The sequence below is a fragment of the Ahaetulla prasina genome, chromosome 1 (genome assembly GCF_028640845.1).
Source record: "Ahaetulla prasina isolate Xishuangbanna chromosome 1, ASM2864084v1, whole genome shotgun sequence".
Taxonomy (NCBI): Eukaryota; Metazoa; Chordata; class Lepidosauria; order Squamata; family Colubridae; genus Ahaetulla; species Ahaetulla prasina.
Genome location: NC_080539.1, coordinates 105,738,679 through 105,763,207, shown reverse-complemented (window position 1 = coordinate 105,763,207; position 24,529 = coordinate 105,738,679). Strand labels below are relative to the sequence as shown.

The window sequence follows — 24,529 nt, the reverse complement described above, 5'->3', positions numbered from 1 at the left end:
CCCAGCACCATGCATCTATTTGCTAGTCCCCGCATTAAGCGAAAGCGGGTGAAGATGAACGCGCTAGAAAGGCAATTCAGTTGCGTGCATGTGTTTTTACGGCGATCTTTAATAAGGCAAGTCAAACAAAAAAAGTTCATTTTCTCAAAAAGAACCAAACCCTGATTAGGTGCATTTGGTAAAACGGTAAAGTAACAGAAATGTACCTTACCCATCACAATTTATACATTAACCTTTATATACTCAGCAATCGCTTCTATCGTCCAATCAAAACTCCTGAAAAGTAGCCTCCCTCGCGCCTTTCTGGTGCTGTACTAGCCGAGGAAATACTTCAGGCAGTTAGCATGGACACCTATTGGCAAAGTGCTTCAAAGATTCCCGCTGCCCGAATAGGCGACCTTCGATATAGGATGGCGTCTGGTTCTGTTTAACCTTTGAAATGCCTACACGGTTCCCCATTCCCCAGACCCCCCGCTCCCTCCGCTCCTGCCAAAACAGGCAATAGAATCAGACACCTATTTTCAGGAGCGGGGCTTGGGTCCTTGCGGGGGTTTAAATAAGAGGCCGGAGGCTCCACCTCTTCCTTTTCATCGGCGACTCGTGGAATTTGTAAGGTAGGCGCGCGCCTCGGTAGGCCTGTAGTAGTTTAGTTTTAGGTTTTTTTAAAAAAGGTTATTCGTTTCTTTTCGCTCTTCGGGGCGCGGGGGGGGGCGGAAGGGGGCTGAGAAGGAAACGGCGGGAGGAAAAACGATTTCTATTTTTCAAAGGAATTAAAACAATGAACTCCAGAGATTATCCATCCTTGCAGTCAGCGAGTCTAGTTAATAAAAGAAAAAGAAAGTAGATACATATACAACACAGTGAAGGTTTAAGGAAAAGACGCTGCATAAAACAGATATCTATACTCACCCCAAAGAGAACCGTGACACATCCAGAGACAAACATGCCAGCAACAAACATAAATTTTGCTCCAATTTGTACAAGCTGTAAATCATTAAAAATAAATGCTTGGTTTGGAAACTTTCTTATATTTGTTTAAAACAAATGATATATTGACATAGTTGCACTTGTAACATTATACAAATCAACCTATTTTATACAGTGAAGTAAACTAGTGCAATTAACTGTTCTTTACTAACAGTTCATACATTAATGACATGAAACTTTATGAACTACTATAGTATCAGTATTGTAATAATGCTTATGATCACCAAAGTTTATTGAAAAATCTAGAAAAAGTGACTGACCCATAAACTATTTTTTAAAATGTTAAATGCATACAATGAATCGAATTTTAAATTCACAGCAGGATACCATGGTCGATGGTATCAAAAAGCATCGTCTTCCACTTGAGAGGTATTTTTCCTGGGAAGGAAAGATGGAAGAATCAGCGAGAAAAAACTAAGAATTTAAATCCAGGACATCGTATGGAGTTGCAACAACATTCTGTGAACCAGGAACATATACCAAACACTTTTGCTTATTTCAATTTATTCTAAAAATTAATTAGAAGAGCGTGTTCTGTGACGCACTCAGCAGTAATTAAAAGAGCACAGAAGCATTTACTAATTTTAAAAAGTGGTTTAGAATTAGGAATGGTTCGAGCAATCAACAAAATTATCTATTACCGAGTAACGTGATTCTTAAAAAACCGACTGTCTTTTTTAAAAAAACAGAATTGTAATTATATTAAAATTTGACAGCTGTTAGATGTTGACCTGCGTGACGACTTGGGTTTTATTTACCTCCCAGCACCATGCATCTATTTGCTAGTCCCCGCATTAAGCGAAAGCGGGTGAAGATGAACGCGCTAGAAAGGCAATTCAGTTGCGTGCATGTGTTTTTACGGCGATCTTTAATAAGGCAAGTCAAACAAAAAAAGTTCATTTTCTCAAAAAGAACCAAACCCTGATTAGGTGCATTTGGTAAAACGGTAAAGTAACAGAAATGTACCTTACCCATCACAATTTATACATTAACCTTTATATACTCAGCAATCGCTTCTATCGTCCAATCAAAACTCCTGAAAAGTAGCCTCCCTCGCGCCTTTCTGGTGCTGTACTAGCCGAGGAAATACTTCAGGCAGTTAGCATGGACACCTATTGGCAAAGTGCTTCAAAGATTCCCGCTGCCCGAATAGGCGACCTTCGATATAGGATGGCGTCTGGTTCTGTTTAACCTTTGAAATGCCTACACGGTTCCCCATTCCCCAGACCCCCCGCTCCCTCCGCTCCTGCCAAAACAGGCAATAGAATCAGACACCTATTTTCAGGAGCGGGGCTTGGGTCCTTGCGGGGGTTTAAATAAGAGGCCGGAGGCTCCACCTCTTCCTTTTCATCGGCGACTCGTGGAATTTGTAAGGTAGGCGCGCGCCTCGGTAGGCCTGTAGTAGTTTAGTTTTAGGTTTTTTTAAAAAGTTTAAAAAGCCATAGTTTAGATGGTCAGGACATTGAAAAAAATACGTTATGTAGAAAATATAAGAAAGGTTTTCAGTTCTTCAAAAATGGCTGAAAGCAGAACAGATTTAACAGATTAACAGAGTTGGAAGTGACCTTGTAAGTCATCTAATCCAACCCTCTGCCCAAGGAGGAGACCTACACCATTTCTGACAGATGGCAGTCCAGTCTCTTTTTGAAAGCTTCCAGTGATGAAGCTCCCACAACTTCTGAAGGCAAGCTGTTCCATTGGTTGATTGCTCTGTCATAAGATTTCTCCTTATTTCTAGGTTGAATCTTTCTTTGGTCAATTTCCATCCATTATTCCTTGTCTGGCCTTCAGGTGCTTTGCAAAATAGCTTGACCCTCTCCTTTCTATGACAGTCTTCTCAAATATTGGAACAGTGTTATGATGTCTCCCCTGGTCCTTCACTAGACTAGCCATGCCCAATTCCTGCAACAGTTGCTCCTCTCTGCACTCTTTCTAAAGTCTCAACATCTTTTTTATAGTGTGGTGGTCGAAACTGGATGTAGTATTCTAGGTGTGGTCTTACTAAGGCTTTGTAGCAGCATTCAATCTTTATTGATTAACCCTTGGGCCGTATCAAAGTGCAGAATTCCAGAAACAAATTATTACTAAAATTTGATAAAAGCAATTTAAAATGGAATTGGATAAAATATGATTTAAAATGAAATTGGAATAAAATACAATAATTTAAGATATAGATAAAATATGATAAAATTATATTTCGGTGTCACCCCTGCAATCTATCCCAATCAGTCCCACATATGCAGATCTCAACTGAACCATTTTGCTTAAAAACTGAATGAGATTTTATCACTAGTGGGCAAAATAAAATAAAGTGGCTTTAGCTGGTTTTTACAGATGATGGTACAGAGAAGGTGTGAGTTATTTAAATTCTGTCCTGAACATCTAAAATCTTGAGGCATTGATGGAAAAGTTTTCATCACTTTTCTGTAGACTGGGGGAGGGGGGGAGATTCTGCATCATTTGAGGTGGAATAAGGACTGGATAGGAAAGTTTTTCAATATAATTTGTATGGATATAAAAGGCTATAATAGAGGAAATAGCCACAGCCAAATTCAGTCTGGGTTGTTGTTTTTTTTTAGAATTTTATCCTATCCTTTTTTTACATATACAGCTCAGAGTGATGAACATACTAATATTCTTATTTTCCCCACAACAACCCTATGAGGTGAGTTGGGCTAAGAACAGTTGTTTTGGCCCAAGTCACCTAGCGGGTTGTTCATGCCCAAGGCAGAACTGCAACACAGTCTTCTGTCTTAACAGGTATACCAAACTGGCTCTCAAAAATAAAAGGACAAATAGATCTTTTTTTTTACTTTTGTGCCTTTTATTTTAGCACCCTCTATGTCAGATGATGGGTTTTTACATATACAGCTCAGAGTGATGAACATACTAATATTCTTATTTTCCCCACAACAACCCTATGAGGTGAGTTGGGCTAAGAACAGTTGTTTTGGCCCAAGTCACCTAGCGGGTTGTTCATGCCCAAGGCAGAACTGCAACACAGTCTTCTGTCTTAACAGGTATACCAAACTGGCTCTCAAAAATAAAAGGACAAATAGATCTTTTTTTACTTTTAAAAGCCTTTTTGGCTGAAGAAAAGATGTTTTAAAAGTTTAAAAGCCATAGTTTAGATGGTCAGGACATTGAAAAAATACGTTATGTAGAAAATATAAGAAAGGTTTTCAGTTCTTCAAAATGGCTGAAAGCAGAACAGATTAACAGATTAACAGAGTTGGAAGTGACCTTGTAAGTCATCTAATCCAACCCTCTGCCCAAGGAGGAGACCCTGCATACGCCATTTCTGATAGATGATCGTCCAGTCTCTTTTTGAAAGCTTCCAGTGATGAAGCTCCCACAACTTCTGAAAGCAAGCTGTTGCATTGGTTGATTGCTCTGTCATAAGATTTTCTCCTTATTTCTAGGTTGAATCTTTCTTTGGTCAATTTCCATCCATTATTCCTTGTCTGGCCTTCAGGTGCTTTGCAAAATAGCTTGACCCTCTCCTTTCTATGACAGTCTTCTCAAATATTGGAACAGTGTTATGATGTCTCCCCTGGTCCTTCACTAGACTAGCCATGCCCAATTCCTGCAACAGTTGCTCCTCTCTGCACTCTTTCTAAAGTCTCAACATCTTTTTTATAGTGTGGTGGTCGAAACTGGATGTAGTATTCTAGGTGTGGTCTTACTAAGGCTTTGTAGCAGCATTCAATCTTTATTGATTAACCCTTGGGCCGTATCAAAGTGCAGAATTCCAGAAACAAATTATTACTAAAATTTGATAAAAGCAATTTAAAATGGAATTGGATAAAATATGATTTAAAATGAAATTGGAATAAAATACAATAATTTAAGATATAGATAAAATATGATAAAATTATATTTCGGTGTCACCCCTGCAATCTATCCCAATCAGTCCCACATATGCAGATCTCAACTGAACCATTTTGCTTAAGTACTTAAGTGGTGGCCGTGGTGGCTCAGGCTGTAAGATAGCCTGTTATTAAAACACAGCAGCCTGCAATTACTGCAGGCTCGAATCCCACCAGGCCCAAGGTTGACTCAGCCTTCAATCCTTTATAAGGTAGGTAAAATGAGGACCCAGATTGTTGGGGGGGCAATAAGTTGACTTTGTAAATATACAAATAGAATGAGACTATTGCCTTACACACTGTAAGCCGCCCTGAGTCTTCGGAGAAGGGCGGGATATAAATGTAAATAATAAAAAAAAAAGTGACCAAAACTTGATGCAATATTCCACATGTGGTCCTTATTATATTCTGTGGGTTCCATAATAATTGAGGCTCCACAGATGTTCACACATCCCCACCACTAGGGGCCGCCACTGCCGGTGCAGGACATAACACTCCTACTAAGGCTTTATAGAGCGGTATCAGTACCTCACTTGATCTTTATTGTATTGTTAATGCAATTTAGGATTGAATTGGCTGCCACATACTGTTGGTTCATATTTAATTGTTGTCACAGTTACTGCTATTAAGCCTGGTTTCATCCAGGCTTATATGTGTACTTATGGTTTTTCTAGCCTAAGTGTAAGACTTTACTTTTCTCTACATTGAATTTTATTTTGTTTGATAGGGCCCAGTGTTCAAGTCTGTCAAGATCCATCTGGAACTTGAGCCTATCATCTAGGCTATTGGCTATTTCTGCCAGCTTAGTATCACCTACAAATTTGATAAGTTCTCCTTCTATCACACTATAGAAGTGAGAATCTTAATTTATCTGGTAGGCTATCAGCCAATATTTTCTGGGCAGCATCTCTAGATATGTTCTTAAGATTCCAATGGACAGGCTTCCGGTGGCACCGTTTGAGTGCTGAAGATGGTCTTTTTAGACCACCAGCCCCACGATCGCATAGAGCCGCTAAGATAGAGCAAATCAGCTGGCTAGCAGCTCAGAAACCTCTCCCTTGGGAGAAGAGGGAGAGGTGAGCAATCGCACGAAGGTAGAGCTCCCCAAAGAGCCCCAGGAATAATTGGTGGGGCTCAAAAGGTGAGCTCCCTAGAAGCCTGAAGAAGCTCTGGATCTGGGGGCATCTCTGTGTAAGTAGAGCAAAGCACCGCGACCACCTCTGTGTTCAATATTGGATTTTAAATGGATTCTAAACCAGACAGAGCAAAAACAGGAGCACCGGTAGCTGCAAGTAACAAATCCTAACTCCTTTGATACATTGTCTTTTGTTGAAACGAACTAAGAAGGCTAGAGGAAATTGCAAACTTCCCTCCTCACACTGCAAGGTAATTGCTGGCATGATTGACCCAAATGTGTTGTTAAAGGTTAGTGTAAAGTATGTTATGATAGATCAATCATTGAGCGCTGAAGGGCGGTATAGAAATTTAAATAATAAATAAATAAATTCCATGTTTAATACATGGGATGAATTGGTGAAGGTCTTAACTTCCGTTTATTTGCTATCTTTTCATTAGAGTTTATGTCTTTCAAAATATCCTGAAAGATGCTCCAGAATGAAATTTAGGGATCTTTGGCAGTTATTTTGGAAAAGAACAAAATATGCTGCTGTTACTGCTTCCTCCAGCAGTACAGATAGTCCTTGACTTAAAACCACAATTGAGCCCAACATTTCTGTTAAATGAAAAATTCGTTGAGTTTTGTGCCAACATACATTTCTTGCCACAGTTAAGTGAATCTCTGAAGTTGTTAAGTTAGTAACATGGTTGTTAAGTGAATCTGGCTTCCCCATTGATTTTGCTTGTCAGAAGGTCAGTGATCCTAAGTATGAATCACTTTCCAAACATGAGAATTTTGATCACATGATCATGGGGATGCTGCAGTGGTCATTAGTGTGAAAAATGGACATAAGTCACTTTTTTCAATCCCATTGTAACTGAACGGTCACTAAGTGAACTATTGTAAGTCGAGGACTACCTGTATTGTTCTGTACCTACCAGATTCTAAAAACGTAATTGTTTTGAGCCCCGTGTGGAGGGTGTGTGAAGAGGGTATGTAATGTAGAGTAGAGAAGCTATATCTTCCAGGCTTTGTAGTCACTTCTCTGAGAAATACTGTGTTTAGTAACAAGATGCAATGATAAAATCCCATCAGCATCTTCCCTAACATGAAATACATTTTTCTAGGACCATGTAACACCCTATGTTTTAAGGATCTACAAGCATTATATTTATAAATTGGTCACTGTAGTCTGTGCATGGATTAAAGCACACATGCTTTATATGTGCACTAAACTGGAGCATATGTTTGGTCTCTGGACAGAGAAAGCATATGTGTGCCAGTAGTATGTGATGATGGTGAAGTAAAGTAGGTCCATTGGATGGATATATGGAAGTGACAGCAGAAAGATAAAACTGGCCCATCAGGTATAAATTAATTAAATGTAGTTGGGAAGATGGGAAAATAGCTAGGTAGGCTGAGCTGTATAGTTTAATAGTGAGATGCATTTCAGCCAGAGGGCAAAGATGATGTAATGTCATACTAGATTTTTTTAGAAAGTGAGCAGCAAATGGTATATTAGATTTAAAGAGCTACAGTGTTTGAATGATGACTTCATGAAAGTCGGATACCCCTTCACTCTTTATGAGTGACAATGATAGTCTGACAAACCTGTAAGAAAGGAATTTATTTTGTGAGTGAACAAGCCAGAAACAGCATAAACTTTAAAGGTCATTCTTTGAATGACTAAATGGTTATACTAGTTTTACCCACTTCTAAGTGGTAAACAAAAGGATTTTGTTAAAAAACGACTTAAAATGCATTAAAGGTAAAGGTTCCCCTCGCACATACATGCTAGTCGTTGCCGACTCTAGGGGGCGGTGCTCATCTCCGTTTCAAAGCCAAAGAGCCAGCGCTGTCCGAAGACGTCTCCGTGGTCATGTGGCAGACATGACTAGACACCAAAGGCGCATGGAATACTGTTACCTTCCCACCAAAGATGGTCCCTATTTTTTCTACTTGCATTTTTACGTGCTTTCAAAACTGCTAGGTTGGCAGAAGCTGGGACAAGTAACAGAAACTCACCGTTACACAGCAGCACTAGGGATTCGAACCGCTGAGCTGCCGACCTTTCGATCTACCAGCTCAACGTCCTAGCCCCTGAGCCACCCTTTATATAATGCATTTAAATTTAAAATGCATTATTCAAATGTAAATAATGTTGAATAATAATTGGTTTTAATTTTAGAATTGTATAAAAACTTCCTTTCATTAAGATATTTCTAGTCAGTTACTTCGTATTAAAATGTCTCTGAATTAAACATATAAAGCATCACAGAAATATTTTAGCTCTACCCTATTCTTTTTCATCTTTTTATACTACCTTCCCAAAATATTTCTGTAGGTAAAGCAAAACTAGGAAATGATTGAAAATTATTACTTGGGCTTTGTGGATGTAATCCCCTATGTCTTTATATCTTACAAATAACAATTTAATTCAAACAGCTATGTTAAGGAAACAAACATAGATTGTCTTACCAATTTTATTTGATAATTTTTCCATTTTAGACGTCAAGCCCATCTTTGCGTTCTTGCATCCAATTGTGATGAACCTATGTATGTAAAGCTGGTTGAAGCTCTTTGTGCTGAACATCAAATCAATCTGATAAAGGTAACAGTTATTTTACTTAGAATTGGTAATGTGAGACAATCAAGTAATTTATAGTAAAATCATGCAACTGTTTGGGATGTCTTGGTTAAAACAAGTTAGTAATGTGTTAATGCTGTACAGTGATGATAACTTGGCTCCCTCTACTGAGAATTGTGAGGAAAACAACCAGAAATTGTTACCCTTTTAGTCTGAGTGTACAGCTGCCTTTGACTCTGTCTTTATTGCCTTGTATTGTTAGCACTTCTAACAAAATGCAAATCTCTCTTGACAGGTTGATGATAACAAGAAGCTTGGTGAGTGGGTAGGTCTCTGCAAGATCGACAGAGAAGGAAAACCTCGTAAAGTTGTGGGTTGCAGTTGTGTGGTGGTTAAAGTAAGATAACATGTTCTTTTTATTTTAGATTATTTGCATTTACTCAATTGCATACTTACATAGGCTCCTTAAAACTGCAAATACTACTACATCATATGCTTTGCGCATTATATTTAAAGTACAGGTAGCTTAATGGCTGGTTACTTAGTGACTATTCAAAGTTATGGACCTCCCCAAAGCTACTTAGGACTCGGTTCCAGAGTTCTGGCAACAAGTTACAACCCTTGGTCATGTGATTGCCTTTTGGGCATGTGACAGCCAGCTCAGCTGACATTTAAAGCTGTTTGCAGCATCCTGCAGTCGTAGGACTGCAATTTTGGGCATTTTTTTTTTTGCCAGTTTCTGGCAAAAAAACAACCATTGAACAGGTTCATTTAACAGCCATAACAAAGCATAAAATCAGGCAAGATCACAAGGTGACCCAATTAATTACTGCTAGGTCTTAAGACTAATTTCTAACTTAATTACGGTCATACATTGAGTACTTTTATTTCTGCCGTATAGAAGTTGCTTTGTTGTTCATAAATAGTAGGAGAAATCCTTTTTGGGGGATGTTAGTTTGTATAGACAAAACAATAAGTGTGACAGATAAGGGAAAGTTTTCTTTTGTAATGTTCTATTGCCATTGCAGTCTTCTAATTACCACAGTTGTTTAGTATACCAAGGAGCTGCCAGTAAGACAAAATCTGCTTAACTTACAAATGTTCTGCAAAAGATTCTTGCTGGCAAGAATAACGCCAGAGTACGAGCCTTGAAGACTTTGTAGTCATTGAGGTCCCAATAAAGGCCACATTGATATTCTATGGAAGGCTTTTTCTTTAAACTAAAGGATAGGGTTAACAACTGTTAATTTAATCTAAATTGCATTTTTCTTGATTCTACAATTATAATAGATCACTAAATATTTACTAGTCTGGACATTATGTAATTTTTTAGATCATTTAAAACAATAATTTACTGGAATATTAATATATTGTTTTGTTGTAGGACTATGGCAAAGAATCTCAGGCCAAAGATGTCATCGAAGAATACTTCAAGTGCAAGAAATGAACAAATAAAATACATTTGAGCTGAGAGTACATTTGTATTTTGCTGGTTTATGATGAGTTTTTCAATTATTTATATAGGTTTATGACAGACCTACAAATGATGAACAATGAAGAAAAACACATGATACAATGAAGTATAAAATTGATCAGTGATACAACTATACAACTTTTTGTTCTATCGCGCAGGGCTGGCTTCACTTAATTTTAACATGGTTTTATTATAGTTTTAAATTTTTGTTTCAGCTTAATTGAATTAGATTTTTAAATTGCTTTTAATTTTTGTGTAATCTGGTTTTTATTTGGCTGTGAACTGCCCTGAGTCCTTCAGGAGAAGGGCGGTATATAAATTAAATAAATAAATAAATAGTCACATGGCGATCTACAATTACCTTACAAGTCGAAAGTTTTTTAAAATGCAGGTAGCGCTTGCTTACCAACCACTTGCAGTGACTGAAGCTGCAACAGCGTGAACAAATATTTAAAAGGCTGGTCCTTGAACTCTGGCTGTTGCAGTGTCCCTGTGGTCACATGATTTGTGCTCTGATCTCTTGGCCACTGGCTTGCATTTATGATGGTTGCAGAATGGTACTGTCACATGGTCACCATTTGTGATATTTCCTGTTGGCTTCCCACAAGCAAATTCAGATTTAAGAAAATGTATATGGCTACCCAACTGATTCTCAGTGACTCTAGTTGGCTTATTCCTGAAGAGCTGTTTACATGCTGATCTACCCTGAAGTTTTATTTTTACAAAACAGTCGTAGCCTGACATGGTTTAGTTACAAGCAAACTTAGTTTTCCAGAGATCACAACTGAATACAATGTTTAAGAATATTTCAAATGGACTGAGCTACAGAGAAGTCCCATGATTATCACTGATGAGTGATTCTCAGTTGCTCAGCCAAAGTAGCAATTTTTTGTGCTGAATTGGAGTAACTTGAATTTGAATTACTCCATATTTTGTTAATAGTGTATTTAAAATTACAAATTTGGAAGTTGTGCAAACCACAACTATAGAACTTTATGTTTGTGTTTTTGCATCTTTCCTGTATTTATTTCTTGGCATGAATTCTGTATAGAAGATTCAATTCCATAAAAAGAAAATCCTGTTGATTAAAGAGATTTTTGTACAGAAACTAGGCTTGAAAAACATTTTTGGCACGAGAGGAGGCACTCAATATCAATGGAAATTTAATTTGTAAATGAAATAAAGGTGATGGTGCTGTTACTGGTGTTGGGCCTTATGCCGAAGAATTTTTAAGAGGGAAATAGTATTCAGTTGGAAAATAATGTGAAACGGATCATTTGTATAAAATCAAGTTTGTGATATGTGCAATAACAAATGAGGATAGCATAAAGAAGGGTAATATGAAATTGGAGCTTGTCAAAAGATACTCTGTATTATGAATGAAACAGACAGCCATTTTCCCCATTCTATTAAGGATAGTTGCTTAAGGGATTCCCCATGCTCCTGCATGCATAATATATATTTTTTTAATTTGCATTTATATCCCGCCCTTATCCGAAGACTCAGGGCGGCTTACACTATGTCAAGTAATAGTCTTCATCCATTTGTATATTATATACAAAGTCAACTTGTTGCCCCCAACAATTCTGGGTCCTCATTTTACCTACCTTATAAAGGATGGAAGGCTGAGTCAACCTTGGGCCTGGTGGGACTGGAACCTGCAGTAATTGCAAGCAGCTGCTGTTAATAACAGACTGTTTTAGCAGTCTGAGCCACCAGAGGCTCAAACATTTATATGTTTATAAATTTAATATTAAATTTATGTAGACACCCAACTCAGGTGATTGGATGGATTACATTATAGACAACTTGTTTTGTAAATTTCTCTGACAAACCTTTCCACAGCCTTAAAAATTACAAGCTGTTGATTAATGGTAACATTTGCAATTAACCATAAGAATTTAAAATTTATTTTGGAAAGTTTAAATTGTTCAGAAAGTACATGGCTGGTGTGATGGTGTAATTAAGAGTTTTTTTACCGGTAATAAATCAGCAGTTACGCAGATTCATAACCACAACTTTCTGAACTATAAGGAGCAAGGGCCCTCTGTAAACTTCAAACCATCACAGGAAATGGTATACCGTATATACTCGAATATAAGCCGATCCGAGTATAAGCCGAGGTCCCCAATTTTACCCCAAAAACTGGGGTAAACTGGGGACTCGAGTATAAGCCGAGGGTGGGAAATGAGGCACCTACCGGTTGGGGAAACCCTCCCTCCCTCAGCTGAGAAGGCTGGCGGCTCCCCCGCCCCGCCCTCTCACTGCACCGGCAGGGCTTCCGTCCGGTAAAATGTGAAAAAAAGAAAAAAAAAAACTCGAGTATAAGCCGTATATACTCGAGTATAAGCCGAGGGGCTTAAAAAAAAAAAAACTCGAGTATAAGCCGTATAGACCCGAGTATAAGCCGAGGGGACGTTTTTCAGCACAAAAAATGTGCTGAAAAACTCTGCTTATACTCGAGTATATACGGTAATTCAAAATCGGTTCTAGACAGTGTTAGCTTTGGATTACCCAAGGGTTCATTGATGCATGCTCCCTGACCAAGTTGATTTAAGATGAAGCCCTGATGCAAGACAAAGCAGTCACTTTGATTTAAGCGTTTACAATTTGTTTTTAAACTCTTAAAATGTATTCCTCAATTTTAAAAAAGGTTGAAAGAACTTTATTCACTGTTTTGGGTTACAAGAATTTATTGAGCAGAATAGCTGGCAAGTTGACAAGATTGCTTGATACTGGGGAAAATAAGCATTCCCTCTGTTGTGGTTTTACGGTTGCCTTGAAAATGGGCTGATTCTGGCAGTGAGGTACGGTAAACGTGTTACTACACTAGCCTACTATTTACTATGGCTAAATTTATGAGTCTTTAAAATTGATTGTAGGAATTAAACGGGCTAGATTGAGGAATCTGAAAAAGATAGAGAGGCACTTCAGACATAACAGATAGGAAAGATCTGTGAAGTAACTTCATAAGGGGCATTATAGTCTGAGCTGGAAAAAGTTCAGAATCGAAACCATCCATAGAGAATCTTACCTTCAGGAACTAATAAAAGGTGGAGGTCTGTATTAACATTTTCTGGGAGTCTGTAACTTATCTAACATTTGCATTAAAATAGTGAAATTTCTGGTTCAATAATCATGTACGGGGCTTGACATCATTTTTTTTTTTTTTGCTTCCCTCTGCTGTTAAAATTTTACATTGTTCCAGAGTATGCAAGAAATTTGGACTAAAACTAGCCAGCATAGTGGTTGATACATTCATTTGCAAGAGAAACCTAAACCATACAACGTAAAACAGTTCAATGCCTTTTCTGTAGACCTGCCAATAGCAATACGATAAGTCTTGAATCATTAGTAGTAATCTTAAAATGAACATCCTTTTATTCGTTGGGGATTGCGTCTGGCCATAAAATACATGTATGAGCAAAATTTATTGAGAGGCCGCCTTTCCTAATTACATCAGTCTGTCACTTAGATCTGGCAGAGAAGATAGTTGCCATTTGCAACTTAAATATGGAGGCGGGCAATATGTGGCACCTGCCTTGTGGGACATTCTCCTGCCCTCCTCCTTAGGTTGGCTCCATCCCTATTGATGTTCAGTAAGTCCCTCAAGACTTGAGATTTTAATATGTAACACTGACTTCATGTAGTTATACGATCGTTTTTGTATATGGACTTTTTTGTTGGATTTTTCTTTTTATTAGACTGCCCAGGATCATCTTCAATGCAATGGGCGGCTGTATACATTTCATTTAATAAAAATCAATACAATTCTGTTGTTTTGAGCTGTTTGTGGAACCAAACATCTCAAAACTGTTTTAATTTAGAATTTAAATAAAGGCTACATGTTATCTATTGGATAGGATAACGGCACTCCTGTCTAAACAGGATGTTGAACTATTTTGAGGATTTCCTTAGCTCCCTGTTGTGTTGCCTGGAATGCAATACAGAACTGTAATGAGATAGGGAGGTATCTTCTTTTTATGTACACTGAGAGCATATGCACCAGGACAAATTCCTTGTGTGTCCAATCGCACTTGGCCAATAAAAAAAAATTCTATTAAAGCACATGGTTTTGTGTTATTGAGGGGATGGGGATGTTAGATACAACCAAGTCTAGTAGGCTTGTGTATAAAACTACACACAAGGGGACTTCTAGACCTTTCAGGTGGCCTTCTATTTTACAGGTTTTGTACGCCATGAAAAGAAATAGCATTGCTTGGGGAACTACTTTTTTCTATAAATATCCAGTCAGCCTTCTTAATGTATTCTGTTTTATTTACATACGTCTAATAGATGGCATGAAAAGAAATCGCCAAAGGCACTTGAGAAAGGATGATTGGTGGGGGGAGGGTGAAACAGCAGGTGGCAGCATTGATATAGGTCTAAAGCAGGGGTCTCCAACCTTGGTCCCTTTAAGACTTGTGGACTTCAACTCCCAGAGTTCCTCAGCCAGCTTTGCTGGCTGAGGGACTCTGGGAATTGAAGTCCACAAGTCTTAAAGGGACCAAGGTTGGAGACCCCTAGTCTAAAGCAGTTAATGCTTATGCAGGATAGAAGAGATGGATAGTCTTGAATAGGAGCCCCAGCAGGCACTCCAGTGTTCCTTTCGACTGCCTTCTTAGGAAATAAATTAGAATATTGAAGAATTAATTCATGCATTTTCCTAATACATGGACCATAAGCTTGTATCACGTGCTTTACATAAGCATTTTTTTTTAAAAAAGGCATTTTACAAATATACCTTTGAAACATAAAAGTTACAGTTTTGCTTTTCCTGCTAGCCTGCTTCCTGCGGCATCTTCTCTACAACTTTAAGGATATGGTGCTAGTGAAAAGGAAGAAAAGCCCCTGTAGCTTTCTCTAAGTCTGCAGAAAGACACTGAATCTATTTCTAGTCTGGTCGTGTTCTAACAGGTATTGGTTATCTTCTTGGACTGCCCAAAAAGAGAAAAAGATTGGACCAAGAACACTAATCAGTCTTTCAGGCCTCCTTCAGAGCACTTGGCCTTAAGCTGAACTGGCAGAATAGTATTGACGTTGGCCACTTGGAAAGTGATGAGTTCATCTGGCAACAACCATGGCATGTAGAAGATTATGGCTTGGAATGTGAAAGGAGCAAATGACGAAGAGCATGTTTAATCTTTCATAAGGGTCATCCACTCTTGTATTCTGTCCAGATTTATCACACAGTCTTTTGTGATCTCCCTCTCCTGGACATTCTGCTCACATTGAAAACTTCTGGTGGTTGCAGCTACTGTTTGGAAGAGTGCTGGCTGAGACTTTATTAGCAAGACTGCCATTTCAGCAAAAGTGGACCCTCACAGCCTTCCACTGCTACAAGATGTTGCTTCCATGTGCCCTTTGCATTCAGGTGAAGTTTGCACATTCCAGCTGTCACTGAATAATGGCTCCTGTAATACCTTTGTTTAGCCATGTAAGTGGGAGGAGACAGGTGATAGGAACAATGAGAAGATTAATAATAATGCAGACTTAGTAACCAGTGGTGGGTTTTAAATTTTTTTACTACCGGTTCTGTGGGTGTGGCTTGGTGGGCGTGGCGCTGCTTGAAGGGCATGGCAGAGGAAGGATACTGTAAAATCTCCATTCATTGACCCCAATGGCCCCAATGGAGAGGGTGCGCAACTTGGGCGTCCTCCTGGATGAACGGCTGTCTTTCGAAGACCCTTTGACGGCCGTCTCCAGGAGAGCTTTTCACCAGGTTCGCCTGGTTCGCCAGTTGCGCCCCTTTCTAGACCGGGATGCCCTATGCACGGTCACTCATGCTCTCGTGACATCTCGTCTGGATTACTGCAATGCTCTCTACATGGGGCTCCCCCTGAGGAGCACCCGGAGACTCCAGGTAGTTCAGAATGCGGCTGCGCGGGTGATAGAGGGAGCCCCTCGTGGCTCCCACGTAACACCTCTCCTGCGCAGACTGCACTGGCTGCCTGTGGCCTTCCAGGTGCGATTCAAGGTTTTGGTAATGATCTTCAAAGCGCTCCATGGCATAGGGCCGGGCTACTTACGGGACCGTCTGCTGCCACCGAATGCCTCTCACCAACCCGTGCGCTCTCACAGAGAGGGACTCCTCAGGGTGCCGCCGGCCAGTCAGTGCCGACTGGCGACACCCAGGGGAAGGGCCTTTTCTGTGGGGGCCCCCACCCTCTGGAATGAGCTTCCCCCAGGACTTCGCCAACTTCCTGACCTTCGAACCTTCCGCCGCGAGCTTAAGACACATCTATTTATCTGCGCAGGACTGGACTAGAATTTTAAATTTTTAAATGTTTAAATTTTAAATTTGGTTTTAAATGGGGTTTTATTATTTATATCTCTATTTTAAATATTCGGCCTATGTAATAAGTTTTTTAAATTAATGTTTTATCTTGTATATATATATGTTTTTTAAGTGGCTGTAAACCGCCCTGAGTTCCTAGGGAGATAGGGCGGTATAAAAGTGTGAATAATAAATAAATAAATAAATAAATAATTCCCACCCCACTCCATGGGAAGGATACTGCAAAATCCCCGTTTCTGCCCAATCAGCTAGGATGTTGTGTCTTCAGCCTCCGAGCCAGGCCTGTTGTGTCTTGTCTGCTCTCACCGCAGCCGGGGTCTGCTTATCTGCTCCCGAACACTGAGGAATGTATGCCTCCCGGCCCCAGTTCTGGCTCCATGCCCAGACAAGCTGCAGAGGAGGGGGCACCTCCCGGTCCCAGCCCTGGCTCCATGCCCAAGCAGGCTGCAGAGGAGGGAGCATCCCCCGGCCCCAGCCCTGGCTCCATGCCCAGGCAAACGGAGCAGCTAGACCCCTCCCCCTCCTCCACAGCATGTGAGCCTGAGGAAAGTTTACTTCCAACAACAGCTGATTGGAGTGACCCTCGCATCAGAAGATTGGATAGGCGGAGGCAACAGAAGGAAGGGAGGGGCAGGCCTTAATGAGTGCTGAGTCATGGAGCCACACCCTATGGCCTATATAAAGGATCTGCTTTCTGGCAGTCTCTGAGTCAGGCAAAGTCGAACTTATCTTGCTGAAGTCACTTACTGGTCTCCTGCCTGCTCTGAGGACTTTGCTAGGACTTTGGGCAGAGCTGCAGAGGCAAGCCTGATTCGGATTTCCCTGACCTGGCCGTCAGCGGAGGAGTGGGACACGACAAGGCCTCCTGGCAGAGAGTGACTCAGAGAGTGAGGGGGAAGAGCCGACAGGGCTTCCCTCTGCAGGACCTTCCTCTCTGGCTCTGCTCCAGGTTCCAGAGGCAGGCCAGGTAGAGGAGGAGGAGCTGACATGGCCTCTTTTCCCCGACCCCTCCTCCCTGGCAATGCCCCAAGAGCTAGCTGAGGAGGATCAATCTTGGCAAGATGCAAGGCAGCGACGCCGAGGGAAACGTGCGCAGCAAAGGAAAGGGAGGGGCCAGCCCCGGGAATGCTGAGTCATGGAGCCACACCCCACAGGGTATAAAAGTGGGTGGAGCTGCCATTGGGCTTCGTGACGGACAAAAACTGACTCTTGGAAACTTTGGCTGCAATAGTTTGAGATTAAGACTTTGGCTTCTGTTTATTTCTGAACTGCAATTATGCTGGTCTGAGGAGATAGGAGAACTTGGCAGGCAATCGCAGATTCGTTGCCAGATCTGATATCTGTCGTCGGAGTAAATTGCTGGCAGATATAGTCAGCTTGCATGTCTGCTTGGTTGTGGTTGGTGGGGACAGAACATAGGACTTGGGAGGCAGAAAATAGATGGGGATGGGGCCAGTCAGAATTTTTACTACCGGTTCTACGAACTACTCAAAATTTCTGCTACCGGTTCTCCAGAACTGGTCAGAACCTGCTGAAACCCACCTCTGTTAGTAACTAGTTTGACAGTGTTGAGGGAATTATTTGATTAGCAGAGTGATGGCGTTCGGGGAAAAAACTGTTCTTGTATCTAGTTGTTCTGGTCTGCAGTGCTCTATAGAGTCATTTTGAGGGTAGGAGTTGAAACAGTTTATGTCCAGGATGTGAGGGATCTGTAAATATTTTCACAGCCCTCTTTTTAACTCGTGCAGTATACAGGTTCTCAATGGAAGGCAGGTTGGTAGCAATTGTTTTTTCTGAAGTTCTAATTATCCTCTGAAGTCTGTGTCTGCCTTGTTGGAACCAAACCAGACAGTTATAGAGGTGCAGATGACAGACTCAATAATTCCTCTGTAGAATTGTATCAGCAGCTCCTTGGGCAATTTGAGCTTTCTGAGTTGGCACGGAAATAACATTCTTTGTTGTCCTTTTTTGATGATGTTTTTGATGTTAAGTGTCCATTTTAGATCTTCAGATATGGTAGAACCTAGAAATTTGAAGGTCTCTACTGTTGATACTGTGTTGTCTAGTATTGTAAGAAGTGGTAGTATGAGAGGGTTTCTCCTAAAGTCCACCACCATTTCTACGGTTTTGAGTGTGTTCAGTTCCAGATTGTTCTGGTCACACCACGAGGCTAGTTGTTCAACCTCCTGCCTCTTGAACATGCAGATCCTGCCTCTCTTTCCCTATTATCATTGGTATTCTAAGTTGCAGGTTCAGCAAAGGAAGTTCTGCCTTATCTTACCCAGGAAATTCCTTACAGGAATTTCAGTTTGAAGGACAACTTGATTAAACTGCCTTTGAATCAAATCAAACTTGGAAGCTTCACATAGCCATTGTAAAAAGATCTTCCCATATTAACCTGCCTGGATACATCATGTCAGTTCAATAAAATTGCAGTACACTCGCAGAGTGCCATGTAGTTGACATTCCTATACAAAATGCTTGTGGTTAAACCCATAATGTACTGCTCGCTGGAGTTTTGCTGTATGTAATATAATCTCTACATGTGCATAGGGCATGAAGTATTTTATTTTTTTGCTTAAGCCAGGGAATGTGAAATTAAATTTATCAGTTGAGGAATTTGCACAAGAACTCATAAATAGTTCTTGACTTGCTTCTTGTGCCACATGGAGAAAGTGGGGCGGGGGTGGGGGGGGGAAGGAGGCTAAGAATTTATGAGGGAGAAGGATTTCTAAAAAACTTAGTCCACAACTTGGTCCAATCCCATGTCCTTCTACAAACTGACCTTGAAGCAAGTAAAAAGAGACAGATTTTTACAATTCTTTAGGCAAAAATAAAATAAAGCTTTTAAGCAGCCAGAACTTATTTCTTTGAAGAAAGCCTTCTAATTCCTTTCTCTGCTTGTTATCCCCCCTGTCAAGCCAATTTGCCTTCACAGCTTTCTAGAATGGCAGATACACCTCAAGCAAAATGCAGCAATTCTGAATCCACATCATTCAGAAGGATGGAATTCTGCTAGCTCAGAAATATAGTCAGTTACCAACATCCCTTCCCTTTCTGATGAGAGAAAAGCAATTTTAAAATCAGATTGGAAATCTGGAAGTTGCTCGTTGAAATGCTGGAGATCAATGGGCTTGATTATCTCCCCTTAGCCTCAGATTTAACTTGGAATTTGCAGGAAACAGGATTTCCGAGTAACTGAATGTGGCACTAAAGTAATGTCTTCTCTGAGGGTTGTCTATTCTCCAGAGGAATTTCTTTTCTACAGACGATTTCAAATATCTTTCTTTTACGTAGGATTTGTAGAATGGAGTGCAATTATTGACTTGTCTCTAGCTATGTGCCTATGCGTTTTCTCATAATTCATGTTCAGTAAACCATGTTTACTATTTTATGCAGCAATGGCTCTCTAAATTAGGGATAAGCCTATAACTTCTCTCTACCCAGAACCTTTAAATATGGTGTGATCCAAAATGCATTAGCATGGATGATAGCAATAGCACTTAGCAAAAGCACATAGACTAATTTACTGCTTCAAAGTGCTTCACAGCCCTCTCGAAGCGGTTTACAGAGTCAGCACAACAATCCCCAAAAATCTGGGTCCTCATTTTAGAAGGATGGAAGGATGAGTCAACCTTGAGCCGGTGAGAATCAAACTGCCAAACTGTAGGCAGCCAGCAGTCAGCAGAAATAGCCTGCAGTACTGCATTCTAACCACTGTGCCACTATGACTCATAAATTTAGACTTATATACTGCTTCATAGTGCTTTTTCTAAGAGGTTTACAGAGTCAACATATTGTCCCCAACAATCTGGATCCTCATTTTACTGACCTCTGAAGGATGGAAGGCTGAGTCAACCCTGAGCTGGTAAGACTTGAATTGCTGGCAGTAGGCAGAATTAGCCTGCAATACTGCATTCTAGCCACCATGAATGTGCCACCATGGCTCATTGTAAATAGCCTTCAACACTACACCAAACAATCTGTTTAGCATATATAACCATTGTCATACTTAAGGTGTTTAAGTAGCACAAGTCTAACTCCTTCCTCAGCTTTGTGAATTACTTTAGGACAGTCATTCTATTTTATTCCCACCTATTTCATAAAGCTGATATTGAAACAACTGAAGGAAAAAGGGCTATGTATGCTATCTTGGACCCCAAAAGATAAAGCAGAATATAAATATAACGTATTATATATATGGAAAGAGTTGTAATCAATGCTAAGGTTTATTAAAATATAGCTTCTGATGTTCCAAATTAGTTCTGCGGTTATTTGGATCCTGCCTTTTGCATGTTGCAACTAAAAATATTATTCACCCCTCTTCTATTTTGACAAATCCAAGCTTTTTTCTCTTTCATGCATCTTTTAGCAGGCTGGAAAGAGATGGCTTAAAAAATACAGACAGTTCCATGTTGAGATAAATTGGTCAGAAATCCTCATAAAATTCCATGTAATGCCTGTCAAATGCATGATAAAATCCTCATCTATTATCACTGAAGGGAAAAGAACATATTTAGTTTAGAATATATTTCTCCTATGTATAGCCTCTCAGCAGAGCATAATAATGTATATACATTCAGTCCAGCACATGTAGAAAAGCTGGAACAAGAAAAGAATCTCCTCATCAATATTTCATACTATATTTCAACACAAACTAAATAGCTGCATCAGGTGGATAATTAAATTGCAGTCTGCCAAGAATCCTGAATTTAAAACAATAGTCTAGTTGAGTGGAAAGTTTAGACTTTGAAGCAGACACTTAGTCTATATTAATGAATGTGAATAAATGGGCAAGAACAGCTGGAAGCTATGGAACATAATGGATTTTTCCTGCCAGTATTCGCCTTATAAGAGCGAAGTAAAATATGACAGAGTCATGGCTGTCTTTCTACACCACTGAACATGTGTGGCCTAAATAATTTATTAAGCAATTTCTTTATTTAAAATCTTATTTGATCCAAAACAAAAATCTGGGAAGTAATATTTTAGAAGTTGCAGTTTAATATTGCAGTACATTATATGGCTCAATAACTACCTGCAGTATCCTTTTCCTGGATATTTGGGAGGACCATGGGCTGTAGTGCGAAACATTTCAATCTCAAATGTGGCTGACCTCAAAGGAACTATCTCAAGTATTCTGAACCCAAAGCAAATCATGGATAAATAAAATGTTGGAGTAATGTTGTTTCAGGTATTTCAACTGCAGCAATTGGGCTGTTGCTTTGTAGCTTGTGTGATTGGGCTGCTTTTCTTTTAAGCACAAGAGGAGCCAGGTTAGTTCAGGCCAAAGTCCATCTTGACCCAGTTGTTGGTTTCATACAAAGATCAACCAGATGCCTCTGGGGTGCTGACATCAGAGGATGGAGACCTATCCTTTTCAAAGGTAGTATTCAGCTGGTTTGGACCGGTTCGCCCGAACTGGGCGCATGCGCAGAAGGCAGGTGCGTGTGCAAACTGGGCGCGCACAGTGAACCGGCAGTAACATAATGTGAAACCACTGATCCTTTTCCTTTCATTGTTCCTGTGCAGCTGGTATTGGAAGGTGTCCTCCAGGCTTCCTAATAGATCTCCATCTAACCTTGTTTAAATACACCCAAGCCACTCCATTTTGTTCTAATGAATGTCATAGGTTACCTTTACAACTCCCTTCGTCATCATTAAATTGCCTACTCCTAGTATTTTTAGAAAGGTGGAAAAACTTCTTCCTGATATTTTTTTCCAGACCATGCTTGATCATATCCCACTTCAGCTGCCTCTTGTCTAAGCTAGAGTCCTTGAATTTCTCCTAAAGCAGGCTTTGACTTCCAGTCACGTTGGTTGCACATTTCTTCCCTTTTTGCCAGCTCAACTTCTCATTTTTGAAAGTGGTGACTAGAACTGTACCCAGGATTCCGGATGCCAATGTCCAACAGATTTGTATAAAAGCATTATAATATTGGCAGTTTTAATTTCATTCCTTTTCTACAGAACCCTAATATGGAATGTGCCTTTTTCACAGCTACTATGTGTCAACACCTTTTTTGAGTTATCCACCCTGAGCCCAAATTTTTTCTCTGGCTAATTGTAGACAAATCAGATCCCATCACTATATATGTAAAATACTGTGCTAAGTTTTGCTGCCCTGCTCAGATAGCAGCAATCCTTTATTACTGCCTTCAGTGTCTATTTAAAGCAAGATTGCTTCACCCTGTTGCATGGTTGAAGTAGCTGGGTATATCCTGACCTTGTATTTGAATGCCCAGCATGCAAAGTCTCATACTCTTAAATCATCTTCATTATACTGAAAGAATTAAACACATACAGTGCTCACTTCTCTCTCCTACTTACAACAGGTAAGACCTCAGAGAGTTTTAATTTCAGATGGATTGTGTCTTATGAAAATACATCTGACTTGTATATTTTCATTGTCAAAGCTAAAAGAAAAGTGTATTAAAATTGCATGCATAGTGAAAGACTATAAGCCTTAGTTTAAACTCTTAAAATATTGGCTCCAATTATGTTACAAAACTCAATTCAGTGCCCAAAACCACATGAGGTACCAGGCTTGTATATATCCAAATGCAGACTGAAATCTAAAATGTTCTGAGCACCACTTTAATGATGCCTTGAATGGCTAGAGAAACCCGAGTGGGTTATCAATGTCAACAAACCCCCAGATGGAGTTACAGTGCTTAATGCACTGTTTGGTTATACCTTATTTGCTATAATACACAACAAAGATAATGTTCTATTAAAAATATACAGAAGAAAGCATTTGTTAACCAGAATAGTTTACAAAGTAGATTGGATTTGACAATGAATTGTAAAGTGCAGATTCAGCTTTATGGAGGAAGGTTGATGGATGGAAGCATTGAAAAAGAAAAAAGAACAGAATTTTTTTAAATCTAGCTTTGGAGTCTTAGAGTTGTGTATTGCAACTAGTGAGAGTCCAGTTGAATTAAAACGAATCATTGCTTACAACCTGCAATGTTTCATATTGTAGGATTTCTTAAAGGAATAAAAGGTGGCCAATGAGCTTACAATATTTATGTAACTAACACACGGTGGAATAACATGGACCTGAAGGGACAAACATAATTTGGAAAACATTAACGCCTCAATTGATACACAATCCTAGGAAAACATGCCTCGAATTTAAGGTGTTCCTGATGGTATCTGGGACCACTCCTCTCCCCACCCCTTTCCAAATTCTTAATTCCTATTAAGAATAGTATGTATGTACTCTATCATGACAGAAATCATTGCTGATATTGTAAGATGGAAGAGATTTGTATCCCAATTGGCATAGAAAGATAGTTGACTAGAAAGAGTTAAGCAAGTGTTAGTACAAAAGACAAAATAACAACAGACCAAAACAAAACTACCGGTAGTCTCATAAATGTAACTGAATGTTGTTGCAATCTCTATGACTTAAAATAACCATGAATAAAATAAAATAAATGAATACAATAAAATAAACATGAAAAAATGTTTTCTCTGTGGAAGACTAGATTTAGCTAATCAAATTAAACAAATTAACCACCAATTATTATAAACATCTTCTCGAGGAGAAGAAAAGCTCATTCTTTAATCTGCTAGATTAGTTTGCTTGCCCATTTGTCAAGAAAGTGGATCAGATCCAGTGGTGGGATTCAAATAATTTAACAACCAGTTCTCTGCCCCAGTGATTTCTTCCAACAACCAGTTCATCAAATTGCTCAGAAAGTTAACAACCGGTTCTCCCGAAGTGGTGCGAACTGACTGAATCCCATCACTGTTCAGATCTACCAGAGAGAACTAGCTTATTATCAGTTAACCACCATAATTGACAGGTCAGTCCATATCACAACACAACACAACTTAAAAAAATATTTAGCAGTTTCTTAACTGTTTCCTGAAAACAAAATTGTTGTCTTTGAGAGCTTTAGTAAATTGAAATTTATTTTGAGAGCGAAGTTTTAGTTGTAATATTTCAACTTTTCAGCAAATAACCATTGTGTCTGGCAATAATATCCTCATAGCAGAAACAGAAATCCTGAAAAGTACATTAAAATGTTTATAACTTATTAGTTGAAATGCACACTTGCTAGAGAAATATAAGATGCAGAAGAATTCAGCTTCTATTCAACTCCTTCTAACACCGACTGTCCCAAAGAGTTAATGTCAAAACTGATTAAAGTAAGCAGGTGTTTTAGGAGGCATGCATGCTCCACGT

The 24,529-nt window shown here is 39.5% G+C and overlaps 1 protein-coding gene and 3 non-coding genes across 4 annotated transcripts; all 4 read left to right on the top strand.

The window, feature by feature from the left end:
• Window positions 1–9: 9 nt before the first annotated feature.
• RPS12 (ribosomal protein S12) lies at window positions 10–10,033 on the top strand. Its single transcript, XM_058173295.1, has 4 exons — window positions 10–71; window positions 8,482–8,584; window positions 8,856–8,957; window positions 9,945–10,033. The coding sequence occupies exons 1-4, from the start codon at window positions 10–12 to the stop codon at window positions 10,005–10,007; spliced, it is 330 nt and encodes a 109-aa protein (XP_058029278.1). The 3' UTR covers window positions 10,008–10,033.
• LOC131189375 (small nucleolar RNA SNORD101) lies at window positions 7,513–7,584 on the top strand. The gene has a single exon (XR_009152989.1). It is a non-coding gene; the product is annotated as a small nucleolar RNA SNORD101 (small nucleolar RNA).
• On the top strand, window positions 8,696–8,785 carry LOC131189404 (small nucleolar RNA SNORD100). The gene has a single exon (XR_009153018.1). It is a non-coding gene; the product is annotated as a small nucleolar RNA SNORD100 (small nucleolar RNA).
• LOC131189398 (small nucleolar RNA SNORA33) lies at window positions 9,626–9,752 on the top strand. The gene has a single exon (XR_009153012.1). It is a non-coding gene; the product is annotated as a small nucleolar RNA SNORA33 (small nucleolar RNA).
• Window positions 10,034–24,529: the final 14,496 nt, after the last annotated feature.

Bases quoted from the DNA above. Each gene is read 5' to 3' on its own strand.
- RPS12 (XM_058173295.1), top strand. From the start codon at position 10: ATGCATCTATTTGCTAGTCCCCGCATTAAGCGAAAGCGGGTGAAGATG. The intron at 72-8,481 runs GCAATTCAGTTG...TTTCCATTTTAG, and splicing joins AAGATGAACGCGCTAGAAAG to ACGTCAAGCCCATCTTTGCG. The intron at 8,958-9,944 runs GTAAGATAACAT...GTTTTGTTGTAG, and splicing joins GCAGTTGTGTGGTGGTTAAA to GACTATGGCAAAGAATCTCA.